This window comes from Phalacrocorax carbo, chromosome 1 (genome assembly GCF_963921805.1).
Source record: "Phalacrocorax carbo chromosome 1, bPhaCar2.1, whole genome shotgun sequence".
NCBI classification, from domain to species: domain Eukaryota; kingdom Metazoa; phylum Chordata; class Aves; order Suliformes; family Phalacrocoracidae; genus Phalacrocorax; species Phalacrocorax carbo.
In genome coordinates, this window is record NC_087513.1 from 112,995,457 (window position 1) to 113,008,285 (window position 12,829).

The 12,829-nt window shown below is 40.9% G+C and overlaps 1 protein-coding gene across 4 annotated transcripts in view; it reads right to left on the minus strand.

The window, feature by feature from the left end:
- Positions 1-12,829, minus strand: part of APP (amyloid beta precursor protein) — a 226,668-nt gene that overhangs the window by 65,281 nt on the left and 148,558 nt on the right. For all 4 annotated transcript variants that reach the window (XM_064470153.1, XM_064470144.1, XM_064470139.1 and 1 more), the window contains one exon: positions 6,643-6,776. In XM_064470153.1, the coding sequence (XP_064326223.1) occupies positions 6,643-6,776 (134 nt within the window). The remainder of the gene's footprint in view (positions 1-6,642; positions 6,777-12,829) is intronic.

Consider the following 12,829-nt stretch of genomic DNA (forward strand, 5'->3'; position numbering starts at 1 on the left):
TCCTGTGCAAATTGCAGCCAAGCTCTAGGGGGGTAGGAAACCAAAATTTACAAGGAGACATGAAAATTCATTTGCTAGGGATACTTTCCCAGTACTTTGGCACAGGAGATTTTACCGCTTCTCTGACAAAGCAGGACTAGAGGAGACAAACCGACACCACAATTCAGAGCACCGTGATGTGTTCTGGAAAAAACTTATTAATGCTTAGGGGGCTGCTGTGTCTTAACTGCATATTAGGTATTCATCTCCTAATTGTATGCTTTGGCCATAGGACTGTGGTGGCTGAGAAAACTGAATTCATGTATACAGGCAGCACCTTTCTAGAGACCTGAACACCACTGGTGCCAGGATGTGAACATTACAGAAGACCCAGAAATTATGGCATTAATTCAAGTCATAAACTACAATGATGTGCTCAAGCTTGAGCATTGGCCGAGGTTAGCTTCTTTATGATTTCTCCTTTTATGTCTTCAAATCACATCTCTGACATCTGCTTAATACTCTTTTTCACTCTGAATGAGCAGTTGATGGGTTTTCAGAACAACTGTTCCCTTGCCATCTTTATCCCCCAAACTAACCCTCTGCTAATCCATAGGATGAAAACAAGTATTGTGGGTAATGTGATAAGGAGACCTTTGGCTAGAGTAGGTCTCTCTGCCTGTTTTATTTCTCTAAACCTTTTAAGGCATGGAAGGCAGGATGATAAATTGACAGCCTACACAGCTAGTTGGGAGGGATGTAAATTACAGGCTTCAGAGTTCAGTTCTAGTGCAATGAGAGTGAATAGCTTACGAAAAAATACAGAATGACATGGCTTGTTTGCAAAAACAATATTCAATGTAAAGATTGCAGAAGCTGTGCTTTGAGTGCTAATTTTTGCAACTGAGAAGCCTTCAATGGCTGAAAGCATCTCTCTGTGTATGCTAACTAACTGAAGATACAGCTGCCCTACAGCTATCTATCTATGGGCAGTCGTGCTACCACCCAGAGAAAACTTCTGTCCTCACCAAAGGTCATTGCTTTAGAGAATTATGAGCAACTAAGAAATATGCTATAGCACTCTGTATGAAACCAAAAAGCAAGAAGGGGAAAAAATGCCCCAGACACACGTGTGCAGAGAAAGGCTGAACTTGGCCTCTGTGCACCTATAAACCTATTCTCCTTCATTGACAGTACAGACCTATCAAAGCCACACAGATTTATGGCTCTTCAAGGCTTGGCGGCTTTGTGCAGGGAAAATGACAACTTCTGGTTGAGAATTAAGAAGCAAGCCATTTCAAAGTCAAACTTCTTCAGAACTCAAGACTTAGTGGCTGGCAGACTCCTTTTGAAATTGCACTGTAGGACAGAGCAAGAGGGAAAAAGGGAGTACTGCAACTGTCATTCATTATTAAGAAAGATGCTAAGCACAAAAATCTCATTATACAGAAAACAGCAGAATTTATTCCCATTTTTTACACTGGGGCACAGAAGCATATCTGCAAGAGAAAAATTTATGACAGACATTTGGGTTACAGCAATCAGACCAGCAGAGGTGCTTGCCTGAAGGTTTGCTTAGTTAGAAGGTCAAGTTCATGCCAATAAAATGCCTACCTTTGTCAAGGGCTTTTGTTCCACACTTAAGTCGTGACCCTTTTTCTGGTAATAACATCATTAAACCTCTCCAAAGAGCCTTGAGTGTAACTGAGGGGGGTACTCCTACTAAGCTGACAGTCAGTTTTAAGGAAGAAAAGAGCCCTCCCACATACAATAATAGAGGTGGTGCGATCTAGGGAATATAGGGAGCAGTTATTATTTAACATCTCCATTGAGTGCACCCTCAGCAAGTTTGTGGATGACACCAAGCTGAGCGATGTGGTTAACACTCTAGAGGGAAGGGATGTCATCCAGAGGGACCTGGACAAGCTTGAGAAGTGGGCCCATGCAAACCTCATGAAGTTCAACAAGGCCAAGTGTAAGCTCCTGCATGTGGGTTGGGGCAATTCTGAACATTGATACAAGCTGGCGGATGAGTGGATTGAGAGCAGCCCTGCTGAGAAGGACTTGGAGGTATTGGTGGATGAAGAGCTGGACGTGAGCCAGCAATGTGTGCTCACAGCTCAAAGCCAACCGTATCTGGGGCTGCATCAAAAGAAGTGTGGCCAGCGGGTTGAAGGACGTGATTCTGCCCCTCTACTCTGCTTTCAGGACACCCCACCTGGAGTCCTGCATTCAGCTCTGGGGCCCCAGTATAAGAAAGACATGGCCCTGTTGGAGTGGGTCCAGAGGAGGGTCACAAAGATGATCAGGGAATCATCTTTGCTCCAGGGATGCTGGAGCACCTCCCCTCTGAGGTCAGGCTGAGAGAATGGGGTTGTTTTAGCCTAGGGAAGAGAAGACTCTGGGGAGATGTTATAGTAGCCTTCCAGTACTGAGAGCCTACAGGGAACATGAGGAGGGACTCTTTACCAGGGAGTCTAGTGATGAGGAGTAATGGTTTTAAACTGAAAGAGGGTAGTTTTGAAATAGATACTAGGAGAAATTCTTTACTCAGAGGGTGGTGAGGCACTAGACCAAGTTGCCCAGAGAAGCTGTGGATGGCCTCTCCTGGGAAGCGTTCAAGGCCAGGCTGGATGGGGCTTTCAGCAACCTGGTCTAGTGGAAGGTGTCCCTGCCTATGGCAGGGGGGTTGCAACTAGACAATCTTTAAGGTCCCTTCCAACTGAAACCATTTATAGTGCCACTGGTGCTAAAAAAACAGCTGAAGACGCCTCCAAGACACTGGAACTAGTGGCATGCAATGATCCAAAAAAAGTTTTGAACACCAGCCCTGTTCAGGCTGGTTGAGGACTGCAGTATTTTCAGATAGTTGCTTTGGAAATAACTTCCAAGAAGCAAGACTATTCTAGGAGACAAGGTATCATTAAGTTCCTTCCTATCATGAGTATTGTACACGCTATGATTCCTAAAATATTGTAAGCAGCCAGAGGAAGAGTAAATTTAAGACATGAGGGTGTCACAAGATGTTTGAGGAGAGACACATATAAATATACTGCTCCCTTGAGTAAGGTTCAATATCTGGTTCCACCAGGCTATTCAGCAGCAGCTATTTAAGTGAGGGAGCTATATAGGAGTTAAACTGGAAAGAGAAAGAGGAAAAGGGGAATTGTACCAAAACAGGAAACAAGAACTATGACATCCTGCAACCAGTTTGCATAACCTCTCCCTGTTATATGTCAGAGAATAGCAAACATTTAAAGGTTACACATGCATCACTGAATAGCTATCCTGTTTGCATGGGAATGTAGCTTTACTGTTATTTGGAGTTGCATTAATAATTCTTGGGAAAAGCTTAAAATTTTATGCTAATGTAATTCTCTTTACAGTAGTGCCTAGGAAAGTTTAAGCGCCTTGTTGCTCCAGGTGCCATGCAAGATGTAAAGGCAGAAAAACTTTCATGGCCTGTAGTCTAAAGGGACAGACACTTAAGAGCAGAAGGGATTAAAGCAGCCTGAACCAGAAGTGCATCAGGTCATTGTACTACAGAGCACAGACTCCCCTAGTAAAAGAGTCTTTTAGGAGCTGTGAACTATGAACTGACACAACCACCGACAGAAGCAGGGTCTCTGACTGCGTGAATATCTTTATGCAAGCAAAAAAGAAGTACGAGTTATAACTTCTTGGTAAACAAAGGGAAACCTCAGAAGGAGGATATACAGAATATATGCATTTGCCCTGATGACATGTTTTGATTAAAAATATTTAAATTCAGTTTTATTTTTTTTAATGACAATCTCCCCTACTTCTTAGATTACATTTTATATGCGAACTAGAATGTATCTGAATTTTTATATTAGTTAATTGTCTGTTGCAAAGTTAAGTATGCATCACATCCACTACTGTTTTAAAACTAGCTGCTTTATTAAATCAATAACTGAATTTTGTGAACAAACCAATTCATTTCAGATTACGACATTTATTGAGATTAAAGAATGACTTGATTGTTTTCCTAAAACCACTGATCTTTTCCTCGTCTTTTAATAGAAGAAAAATGGGCATTTTTGACTGGACTTTGAGAGAAAAAAAAAAAAAGAGAATAATTACGTTTGGTGCTGCTGGAGGACTTACCTAGTGACTCTTGCTTGTTAACATTGGTAGCAAAAGCTTATTGAGTTAATTTATTCAGCACTGTTTTTAACATAAAAATTAACAACTTCACATTAATTTTTAGTTAAATGTGTATTAAGAGCATACCTGATTTTAAAGAAAATGTAAAAAGAAATTTTTACATAAATTGCCAGAAACAGTGTGGGACACAGACATATCACATGAGGAAACACAGAATGGTAAACTAGGTGGCTTTTCTACCTCTCCATAAGATCTTACATTTTTTAAACATTTGATAACATTAACTGGGAGAGGCTGGTTCAATACTGTACAAAACATTACTCATAGAAGGGAAAACTGATGTTTAAAAACTTAAGTTAACTTTCTTCTTCAAAGCTCTGCAGGGGTTCTAGGTACTTCAAGACATACGTACTTTAAGCTGTGATTTCATAAGCAGCTTAAGCAAATTCAAGGTCAAAGATCTTTCTTTCGTGATGTACCTATCGTGCTGCTGCTTCCCAGGTCTGATTTAGCTTGCTGAACTGGCCAGAGTTGCTTCTTTTACTTTTTTTTTTTTGGAAGGGTGACATTGCACTGGGATGAGGGAGCTGACCTGCCTCACCTGGCAGCCGCACGCTTATTAGCCCTGACAGAAAGGATGGCTGGGAATGTGCTAATGAGGGCAGAGCACGCACAGCACCGGCGTGATCTTCAGTCAAACCCTTGAACCACAGCCTTCTTTTGTGAGGTCACCCTAAACACGCACAGTAAAATGTGCAGCGCATTTACCCAGAAGTTTTCTGGTGCTACGGTTCAGTGCTTTTCCCAGCTAATTTTGTTGGCCTCAAGCACCGACGTAAGGTCTCTCTGTATGACGGTTTCTGGGCGTCTGTGCCTTTGATTTGCTCTTTTCCACAAACCATCAGCTTTGCAGAAAATAGAAAAGTACACAGTTCAACCAAATACTGCCCTTAAATACTCAGCTTAACCTTTACATATTTAGCTTTTGGAGACAAACCTGAAACCACGGTGAGGATCTGAGGACTGTTCCAGGGAAACCTGCCTTTCGCACTGGCTGCCCTTAGCTTTCAGGACACCTGCCCCGCTACGGTGTTTTTTAAAAAAAGGCTGTTTCAAGGGGTGGTAACAACGGGGTGATGACTGCATTACCCCCGACCCTCCACATGCCTAGCCAGGGCAGGATCTCTCTCCTCTGCCAGGCAGGCTGCGTGCATACCCTTTTTTATCCCAATTCCCAGCCTGCCCTTCCCAAACTCATTACTAGAGGCACACAGCAGTTTGTTACAGAAAGGACTGGGATGAGCCGGTCCCTGGGCAGAAGCACAGCACGCCGGTGCCTTGCCAGCTGCTCCTTGGAACTATTTTCTCTGTTTAAGGAGACAGCCTGTTGATGTTACAATGCTTCCCAAGCAGAGGCAGATGAGGAGCATGTATCTTCATATCTATTATGTGTCATATTCATGGCATATGGTTTGCACCAATCGGGTGACTGCTTCAGGTTAAGATGCCCTGCTCTATTTATTAGAAAAGTGCAAGGCATAGCTACAGTGCCAGTAGATGGGGACTTATTCTAAGAGCTTAATTTCAGGCCTACTCAAACATTTTACCACAGAGCTAAAGGTTAATATGTCAGTAATACACTGAAACACTGAAAATGCAACAGGAGAACAAAGTTACAATGAAAAATTACAGTAAAAGACCTACAGAGATATATGCAGTGGATCTGGATTATACTACATTCATTTTAGTGGTTGTTCCATCCTAAAAAAAAATATACATCACAGGCTCTCCTTTGAAATTCTTGTATTTTTTCTTTGTTGTTATCAGAGCAGAACTGTGCCATTTTTTAATTAGCATTGCTATTATAAACCATATTTCTGAGAGAGTGGATAGCTCATCTCTTAGTGTTCCATAGGATGAAAAAGTGTACAGTTTCAGGCTACACAAATCATTTTGGTTAAAGGAAAAAAAAGGGTTGATTCAGTTGGGATTTCAGTTCTGTTCAAAAGCACTAATTTTCCCCCTTTTCTTTGGCTTTAGATGCATTTCATGTTAACTTGAGACTCAAGACCATTAGACAAACATATGCGAGCTTACGTTCTCCCAGGGCACGGCCCTGTAAGCGCATACACTGGGAGAATGAAGCAAATCACAAGGAATCTCCCTCAGCTGCTACAAAGGAACAATGACTAATACAGTGGTCAAGTGCTGGACTTAGAAATAAGAATAATCTCACAAACCAAACATTTTTCCACAAAAATGAGAGCAATTTTTAACAGGCATTTTCCCCTTTTTACCAGCACAAGTAACTGTATCAACTTAGGATCGCAGCCATGACCCAACCACAAATGTACCTCCCAGACAGCTGAATTCTTAGATAGAGTCAGAAAGGCAGTAGATGGTGTGTTTACAGCACTGCAAATAGGCCGGGCTGCTGGCTGAAGTCTTGGGAAATAAGGAGATGAAGGGTCCTGAGCATCTCATGATTTGACAGACAAAATTCCCACACTGAGGAATAAAGAAAGCTCCCCTTACCTGAGACATCCTCTCACGATGCTTAGCTTCAAGTCTCTCCTTGGCTTTCTGGAAATGGGCATGTTCATTCTCATCTCCAGGTGTCTCCAAATATTTGTCAACAGCGTCAGGAGTGCTAGCGGCAGTGGTAGGGACTGAGGCAAAATTTTGGGGTGGGAAGAGGGAAGGGAGGGGGAAGAAAAGCAGAATTTTTACTTTAGTACAGGTAAAATTTAGTCGGACCAAGCGAGAAGCACCTGTTCTAATTTCCATCGGAATAAAGCCATTCATTTAACCTCAGAGGAAGATACAAAAATATTGTTAGGTGGATATGCTACACGCAGCAAATACATAAAATAGATAAGGATTTCCTACCCCCGCCCATTTAATAAACCAGGAGAAACTCTTCTGAGTAAGCAAAGCAATGTTATTCAAACAGGTTAGAAACTGCTGCCAAAGGAAAAATTCCACAGAAAAAAAAAAAAGCCTAGCAATGACTAATGTACATAAGCCAGCAGGAAGCCCTTTGCAAAGTTACATGCTTTGTATATTAGTTTATTTTTAAAAGGTAAACTGTAACACGAGCACCACACAAGTAAGTTTTAAAGCACCTATGGACCCCACAGTACCCTAATGAAATACCTCAAACCCTTCCCTTAGTGACAGTTTGGCCTCACACATACTGGCTTCATTTGTAACAACTTTAATTAAGAAAACCCCTCATGGATCCTGGAAATAATCAGCAAGCTTGCATTAATTGCTAGCCATTCCTGTCCGATAACTAGGCGATACCTATCACACCGGTAGTGGAAAGATTTGCATTTGGGGTAATTCAAGCAAAGTGAGCAACAGTTCTTTCATTACGCGGTGACATCCAACAACCCCTACATTAACTAGAGTAACATTTTTGTGCTAGGACCATAACAGCAATTTTAAAAACCCTCCAATGATGATCAATTCTTTCGTTTCAACTATATTGACCCTACATATTTTATTATATAATGAGTTTAATTTTCCTAGTCACATTTAGTTCAACAATTGCAAAGCTAGTTTAAAAATTCTAACACACAAGGACCATACGCATAGTTGCACAGGAGTTTTATTTTTAGACGTGTTTGACTAAATGTACCATAGTTGACTTCACTTACAGAGGTAATACATTTTAGTAGATACACTTACACAGGTAGGGAAAAACCCAGGACCCTCCCATACCCCAAACATTTCTCCATGTCTTGAACAAGAGCAAACTTTAATCTGAAGATCAGACTGAGTAATAACAAACAATATATATTTATGACTGCTTTCCCCCAAACAAGTTGAACTATAAACACACCTATGTTAAATTATTAAAATAAAAAAATCATCAGTTAGAAGCATGACATGTTAGTCTCAATGAAATACATCCTCAAATTTTAAGAAAAACTTAAACCGAAATCCAAACTTTTCCTTCAATTTTACCTTAAGTGTATAACTGAAAAGCAAAACAAACAACCCGCCCCAGATTAGCAGAAAGCCCTTGGATTTGCCTGCATTTGAGATATTTCTGCATGTTCTCTGCAATAGGCTTTTTTGGCTGCTGTTGGTATAAATTGCACAATGGATTTTGTAAGTCACTCACTGGATCAAAGGAAAGGTCTTGCTTGTCTCAAACAAAAATCTACAAGCAACTAAAAAAAAAAATCCAACTGAGAAGTCATAGGCAATGCAAATTATCAATCCTCCCGCCATTTTTAGATTTGTTTCATAAATATTTAATTACAACTTTACATTTTGTAAAATCGTAAACTGTATTACCGAAGTACTGTAACAATCAAACAGGAACAAATAAGCTTCCTGACAAGCTACAAAAATTGCAAAAATAGAATGCAACTCTTAATATTTTCAGTGGTTACTCTCACAGCTTCAGACAATTTAAAGTTTCTGATACTTGTTATAAAAGCATAAAAATTTTCTTTCTTTTTAAACTCTTAATGAAAACAACGCATCCTCCATGATAATGTGGTTTGTGCTAGGGTGCAGTGCTGCCTGCTGGAAAGGCTACCACCAGTGTAAGCAAATTCCAAAAACAAACCACCCAGAGCTTGGACTGAGTGAAAACATTTCTGTAACGCTCAGAAGTATTTCTAAGTATCTTTGCCTTTTAATCTCTCAAACACCAAATTAATTTAATCTTTATCTTTAATGAAGCTGCAGTTAAGCATAGTACATTTTAAATTCAATTTAAAAACTGAAAAGACAATTTTATTTCAAAGGAGGAAGAAATTTAAGAGTGTCAGGCTGAGCAAAGGCCATCCCTTCCAGGCTCCTCTTTCCTGACGGGTCCACCAAACACCCCGAGGCAAGCGCAGTAAATACTCTTCTGCAATGTTTAACTAACATTGCTGGATTTTCCTTCCATGACTCTAACTTAGCTTTTTTTCCCCCAAAAAAACTTGCATGAGGTTTAACGTTCACAATACGGTGTGGCAATGAGTCCCATGGTTTAATCAGGCTCTGTGTGAAGGATTCCCCTCTGCCTACACCCTCCATCGCTGCCTCTGCAGGACGCAGCAGGGTTTAGCATGGGAAGATCGAATGGGGAGAGCTCTAGCGCATTCGCCGTCCTTCTCCATCTTTTATAGGGCTTTTTTTGGTTTGTTTTTTAACTGAACTTAAGTCTGTACAAATGTGAATAGAAAGAAGTGACAATCTAAATAACTGTCCAATAAATTATGCAAATTTAACCTTTAATTTATTGAACAGGAAAAAAGGTCACTAGCATTTGCACTGAGATCAGTTAAGCCACCTGCATATTGAAGGTCTGATTTTCGAAAGCTCCCGTCTCACATGCATGGTCTTTATGGCCCAGACTTCCAGATGATATGCTTAATTCCCACCGGGATGCTTGCTAGTGTGTTTCTGAACAGGTAAGAGTAGTAGGTGCTGAGAACTGAAAAACCTGATTTCAGTGCCTGGAACCAAGAATGTCAGAGCACCCATCCCCCTCCAAAACCTGTGCAAAACCAAATCCAAGACTTGCATTAAATACCACAGACCTGGATGCCGGAGACAGCCAGGCTGTGCCCAGGAGCACAGGAAAGAATATGGGCAGTACATTGATATCCAGCGTCAACCTGCTCTCTCTCTCAAGCTAACGCTAAAGAGGGTAACGCTAACGAAGAGCAACACTGCATAGGAGAAGAAAGCCACTACCCCTCACCTTGTGCAAAAGGCTGGTGTAACACCACGGGGCTCCCCACCATGTGCTGCCAAAAAGAAAGAGGGCTTAGAAACAGGCATGTGGGCTGATGGGAACTTGGGGGACCTGTCTCATGGGAAAAAGCTAAAACAGTTACACTCACCCACCAGGGAGCAGACTACTAATTTGGTTTAGAAAATCTCTACCGAGAAAAGATTTCCGACAACAGCTTAATCGGAAAGAAGCAACCGAGGTCTGATGGTTGGAAACCAAAGCTAGGCAGAAATAAGGCTGGAAATCCAGACCAGAAATAAGCCACCCATTTTCAGTAATAAGTACAATTCAGTATTTGAACAACTTACGGAGATACGCTGATTTACCCAAAAACATGCCTGAAAACATCCTGCTTCAGCATGTCTTTCCAAAACCCAGCCAGCTAACAGGCATGAAAGCAAGGGGTAGAACGGGTGTTTTCTCCCTCCCTGCTTGCTGCTGGCATCAGTCCATGGCCAGTACACACCAGAGCAGGCTGAGCTTGCGCAAAGCCAGCCGTAAGGACTCAGCCTGCTTACTGCTCCTGGAACGACTGTTCGGCTCCTGGTGGCCGCAGAGACCAACCAACCCACCAACACCAACCGCATCTCACTCTGCAGAGATGCTGCTTTTAAAAAAAAAGGATAATTTTCATTGAAAAGAAGTTCAGTGCATATGTTTAGGAAAATACTAAAAGGTGAGATGATGATATATGTTTTTGTTTTCTGTTATAACTGCAACTCAGAAGCGGTCTTTTTAGGAATGGTTAGCTATTCATGTAAATTGAAATCAGAAATGTTTCTCTGACAAAAATAACTAGTCTGCTTAAAACCAAATAACCCTACAAGATTTTGCTCCCTGTATTTACAAAGCCTACAAATAATTATGTGACCACTTCTCCATCCGGTATTTAAAAAAAATCATAATTATCAATAGTATGCTAAAAAACTCTTGTGATTTCAACATCGCAACAATCAACAGCCTACCTGCCCCCTCCCCTCCCCACCAAGAAAAAGAGACAGAGTTACAAACATACTGAGCCTCCCTTCCTTGGCATAAAGGAGAAACATTTTAAAATTTCTTCATGGCTGTTGGCACAAACCCTACCCTTTGCACTCCAATACATTTGGGCACTTTGTTCTAGAGATGTATTGCATGTTTTCTTACAGTGAATTCAGAATGTTTGGTCAGACATCAGTTACATGTAACGATTCCTTAAAAATCTGCAGCCTGCTCTCCTTTCTTGACCGCATCAGCTCTTAGAAAGAGGTTTCATTTTCTATGCACTGCTTGTTTTATAAAGCAACTTATTCTACTACTGCACGAAGACTGATCAAAAAGTGTGTGTTGACAGGTGTGGAAGAAATGCAGTATCAGATGACATTTGCTTCACACTTCCACTCATTTTACCTGTCAATTCCCAAACAGATTTTTTTAGAGTTTTTATTAGACTTTAAAATTCTAACCTTCCAGGAGACACAGGTTCAGTAATACAGCCAAATTATTCTCTACACTTCTTGCCATTTAAGAACAAGTCTTATGTGTCAGAAGGCCAAGAAAAAAAAAGAAGACAAAAAAATGCAACAATATGCTCCCAGATCCTGTTTTACTATTTTGCATAAAAATAAATAATCATATCAGACTCTCCAGTGAAAGAAAAAACAGTCACTCACCAACCTCATATGAAGTGAAAGGATTAGGAAATGCCCCTTTTCTGAATGACATCGGCTATTGCATGAAAGATGGGAAACCATTCGAATTAGGAGCATTGCCCAACTACCATGTAGTATTCAGTGGATGCATCTGTTGCCCCTGAATTCCACATATGCAACTGCCTCATTAATGAAGGATTAAGACCAAAGCTTTCAGTAGTTGACTAAGATCACAACTAATTGTAGCACTTCTGACAACCACAAGTGGGTATGGAATATCTTTAGCAAGAAGGGTTTCTATTATTGCTGCTGCTGCTTTGTGAAATGAGCTGTTTTTACAAGATGCTATCCCCTGGTTTTTGGTTTTTTTTTTAATAAGCTACTTTGCTTACAGCAGGGTGGCAAAACCAATGAACAGAACCTAAACAACAGGGAAGGAAAATAGCGATTACCTCTTTATTACAAAACAAATTACTGGCTGAATGACACAAGACAAATGAAGGCTGGGAAAAGTTTATCTAAGATTGTAGCAAATTACCATTATTTTAACCATCGGGAAAAGGAAGTGTACCAGGATGAGTTTTTACATAAGATGTTAAGTTTAATATAATTTAATTACTTGGAGAAAAGTGTGTGCCCATTGGTATGCTTTCTAGTAGAGATCAATACTAGAGCACAGAAGAGTAAGTACATTTACATACTATACATAAATTATAATCTACTGCATTATAAAAACAACTATTCTCACTGTAAGCTGGAGGACCAGCAGGCAAAGTGCCATTCCTTTTCACTTTTAATTACTTTCTCCTCATACTCACTTTCACCAAGACCACTTCCCGACCCTCTCTAAAACTAAAGAATAAAGGGCAGGGCAGAGTTCCTTCCACAGTCAACAGCACAAGGGAGATCTTGTGAGGATGAAAACCTGACGTATTCCCAGTTTTAGTATTTTACCTGTAAGCGGCAGGTTGCTGCTGCTGGTTTCTTTTTAAGGTTTTTGGGGGCAAACAGACAGCACTGCTGTGCTCCAAGGGCTGGCGTCACCCCTGGACTGGCAGGAGTTCCGAGAGCCAGATCTTTCACCTCGTGGCTCATCAGCACATCTCCCTGCCCAGAAGCTAACTGCAGAGCAACGAACTGTGCCAATCACGGTCAGAGCCCGGTACTCCTGTCCTTCGAGCCATGCAACTCCAGCTGCCCACTTTTTAAATTTCAGCAAAGATGCTCAATAATGTGAACTCCCATTAAGTTATTCATTGATGTTAAGGCTCATCCATTTCAACTACACATTTATCATTCAATCTGACTGCATAACCATTCATCTGGGCTTTATTTATCTTGCATA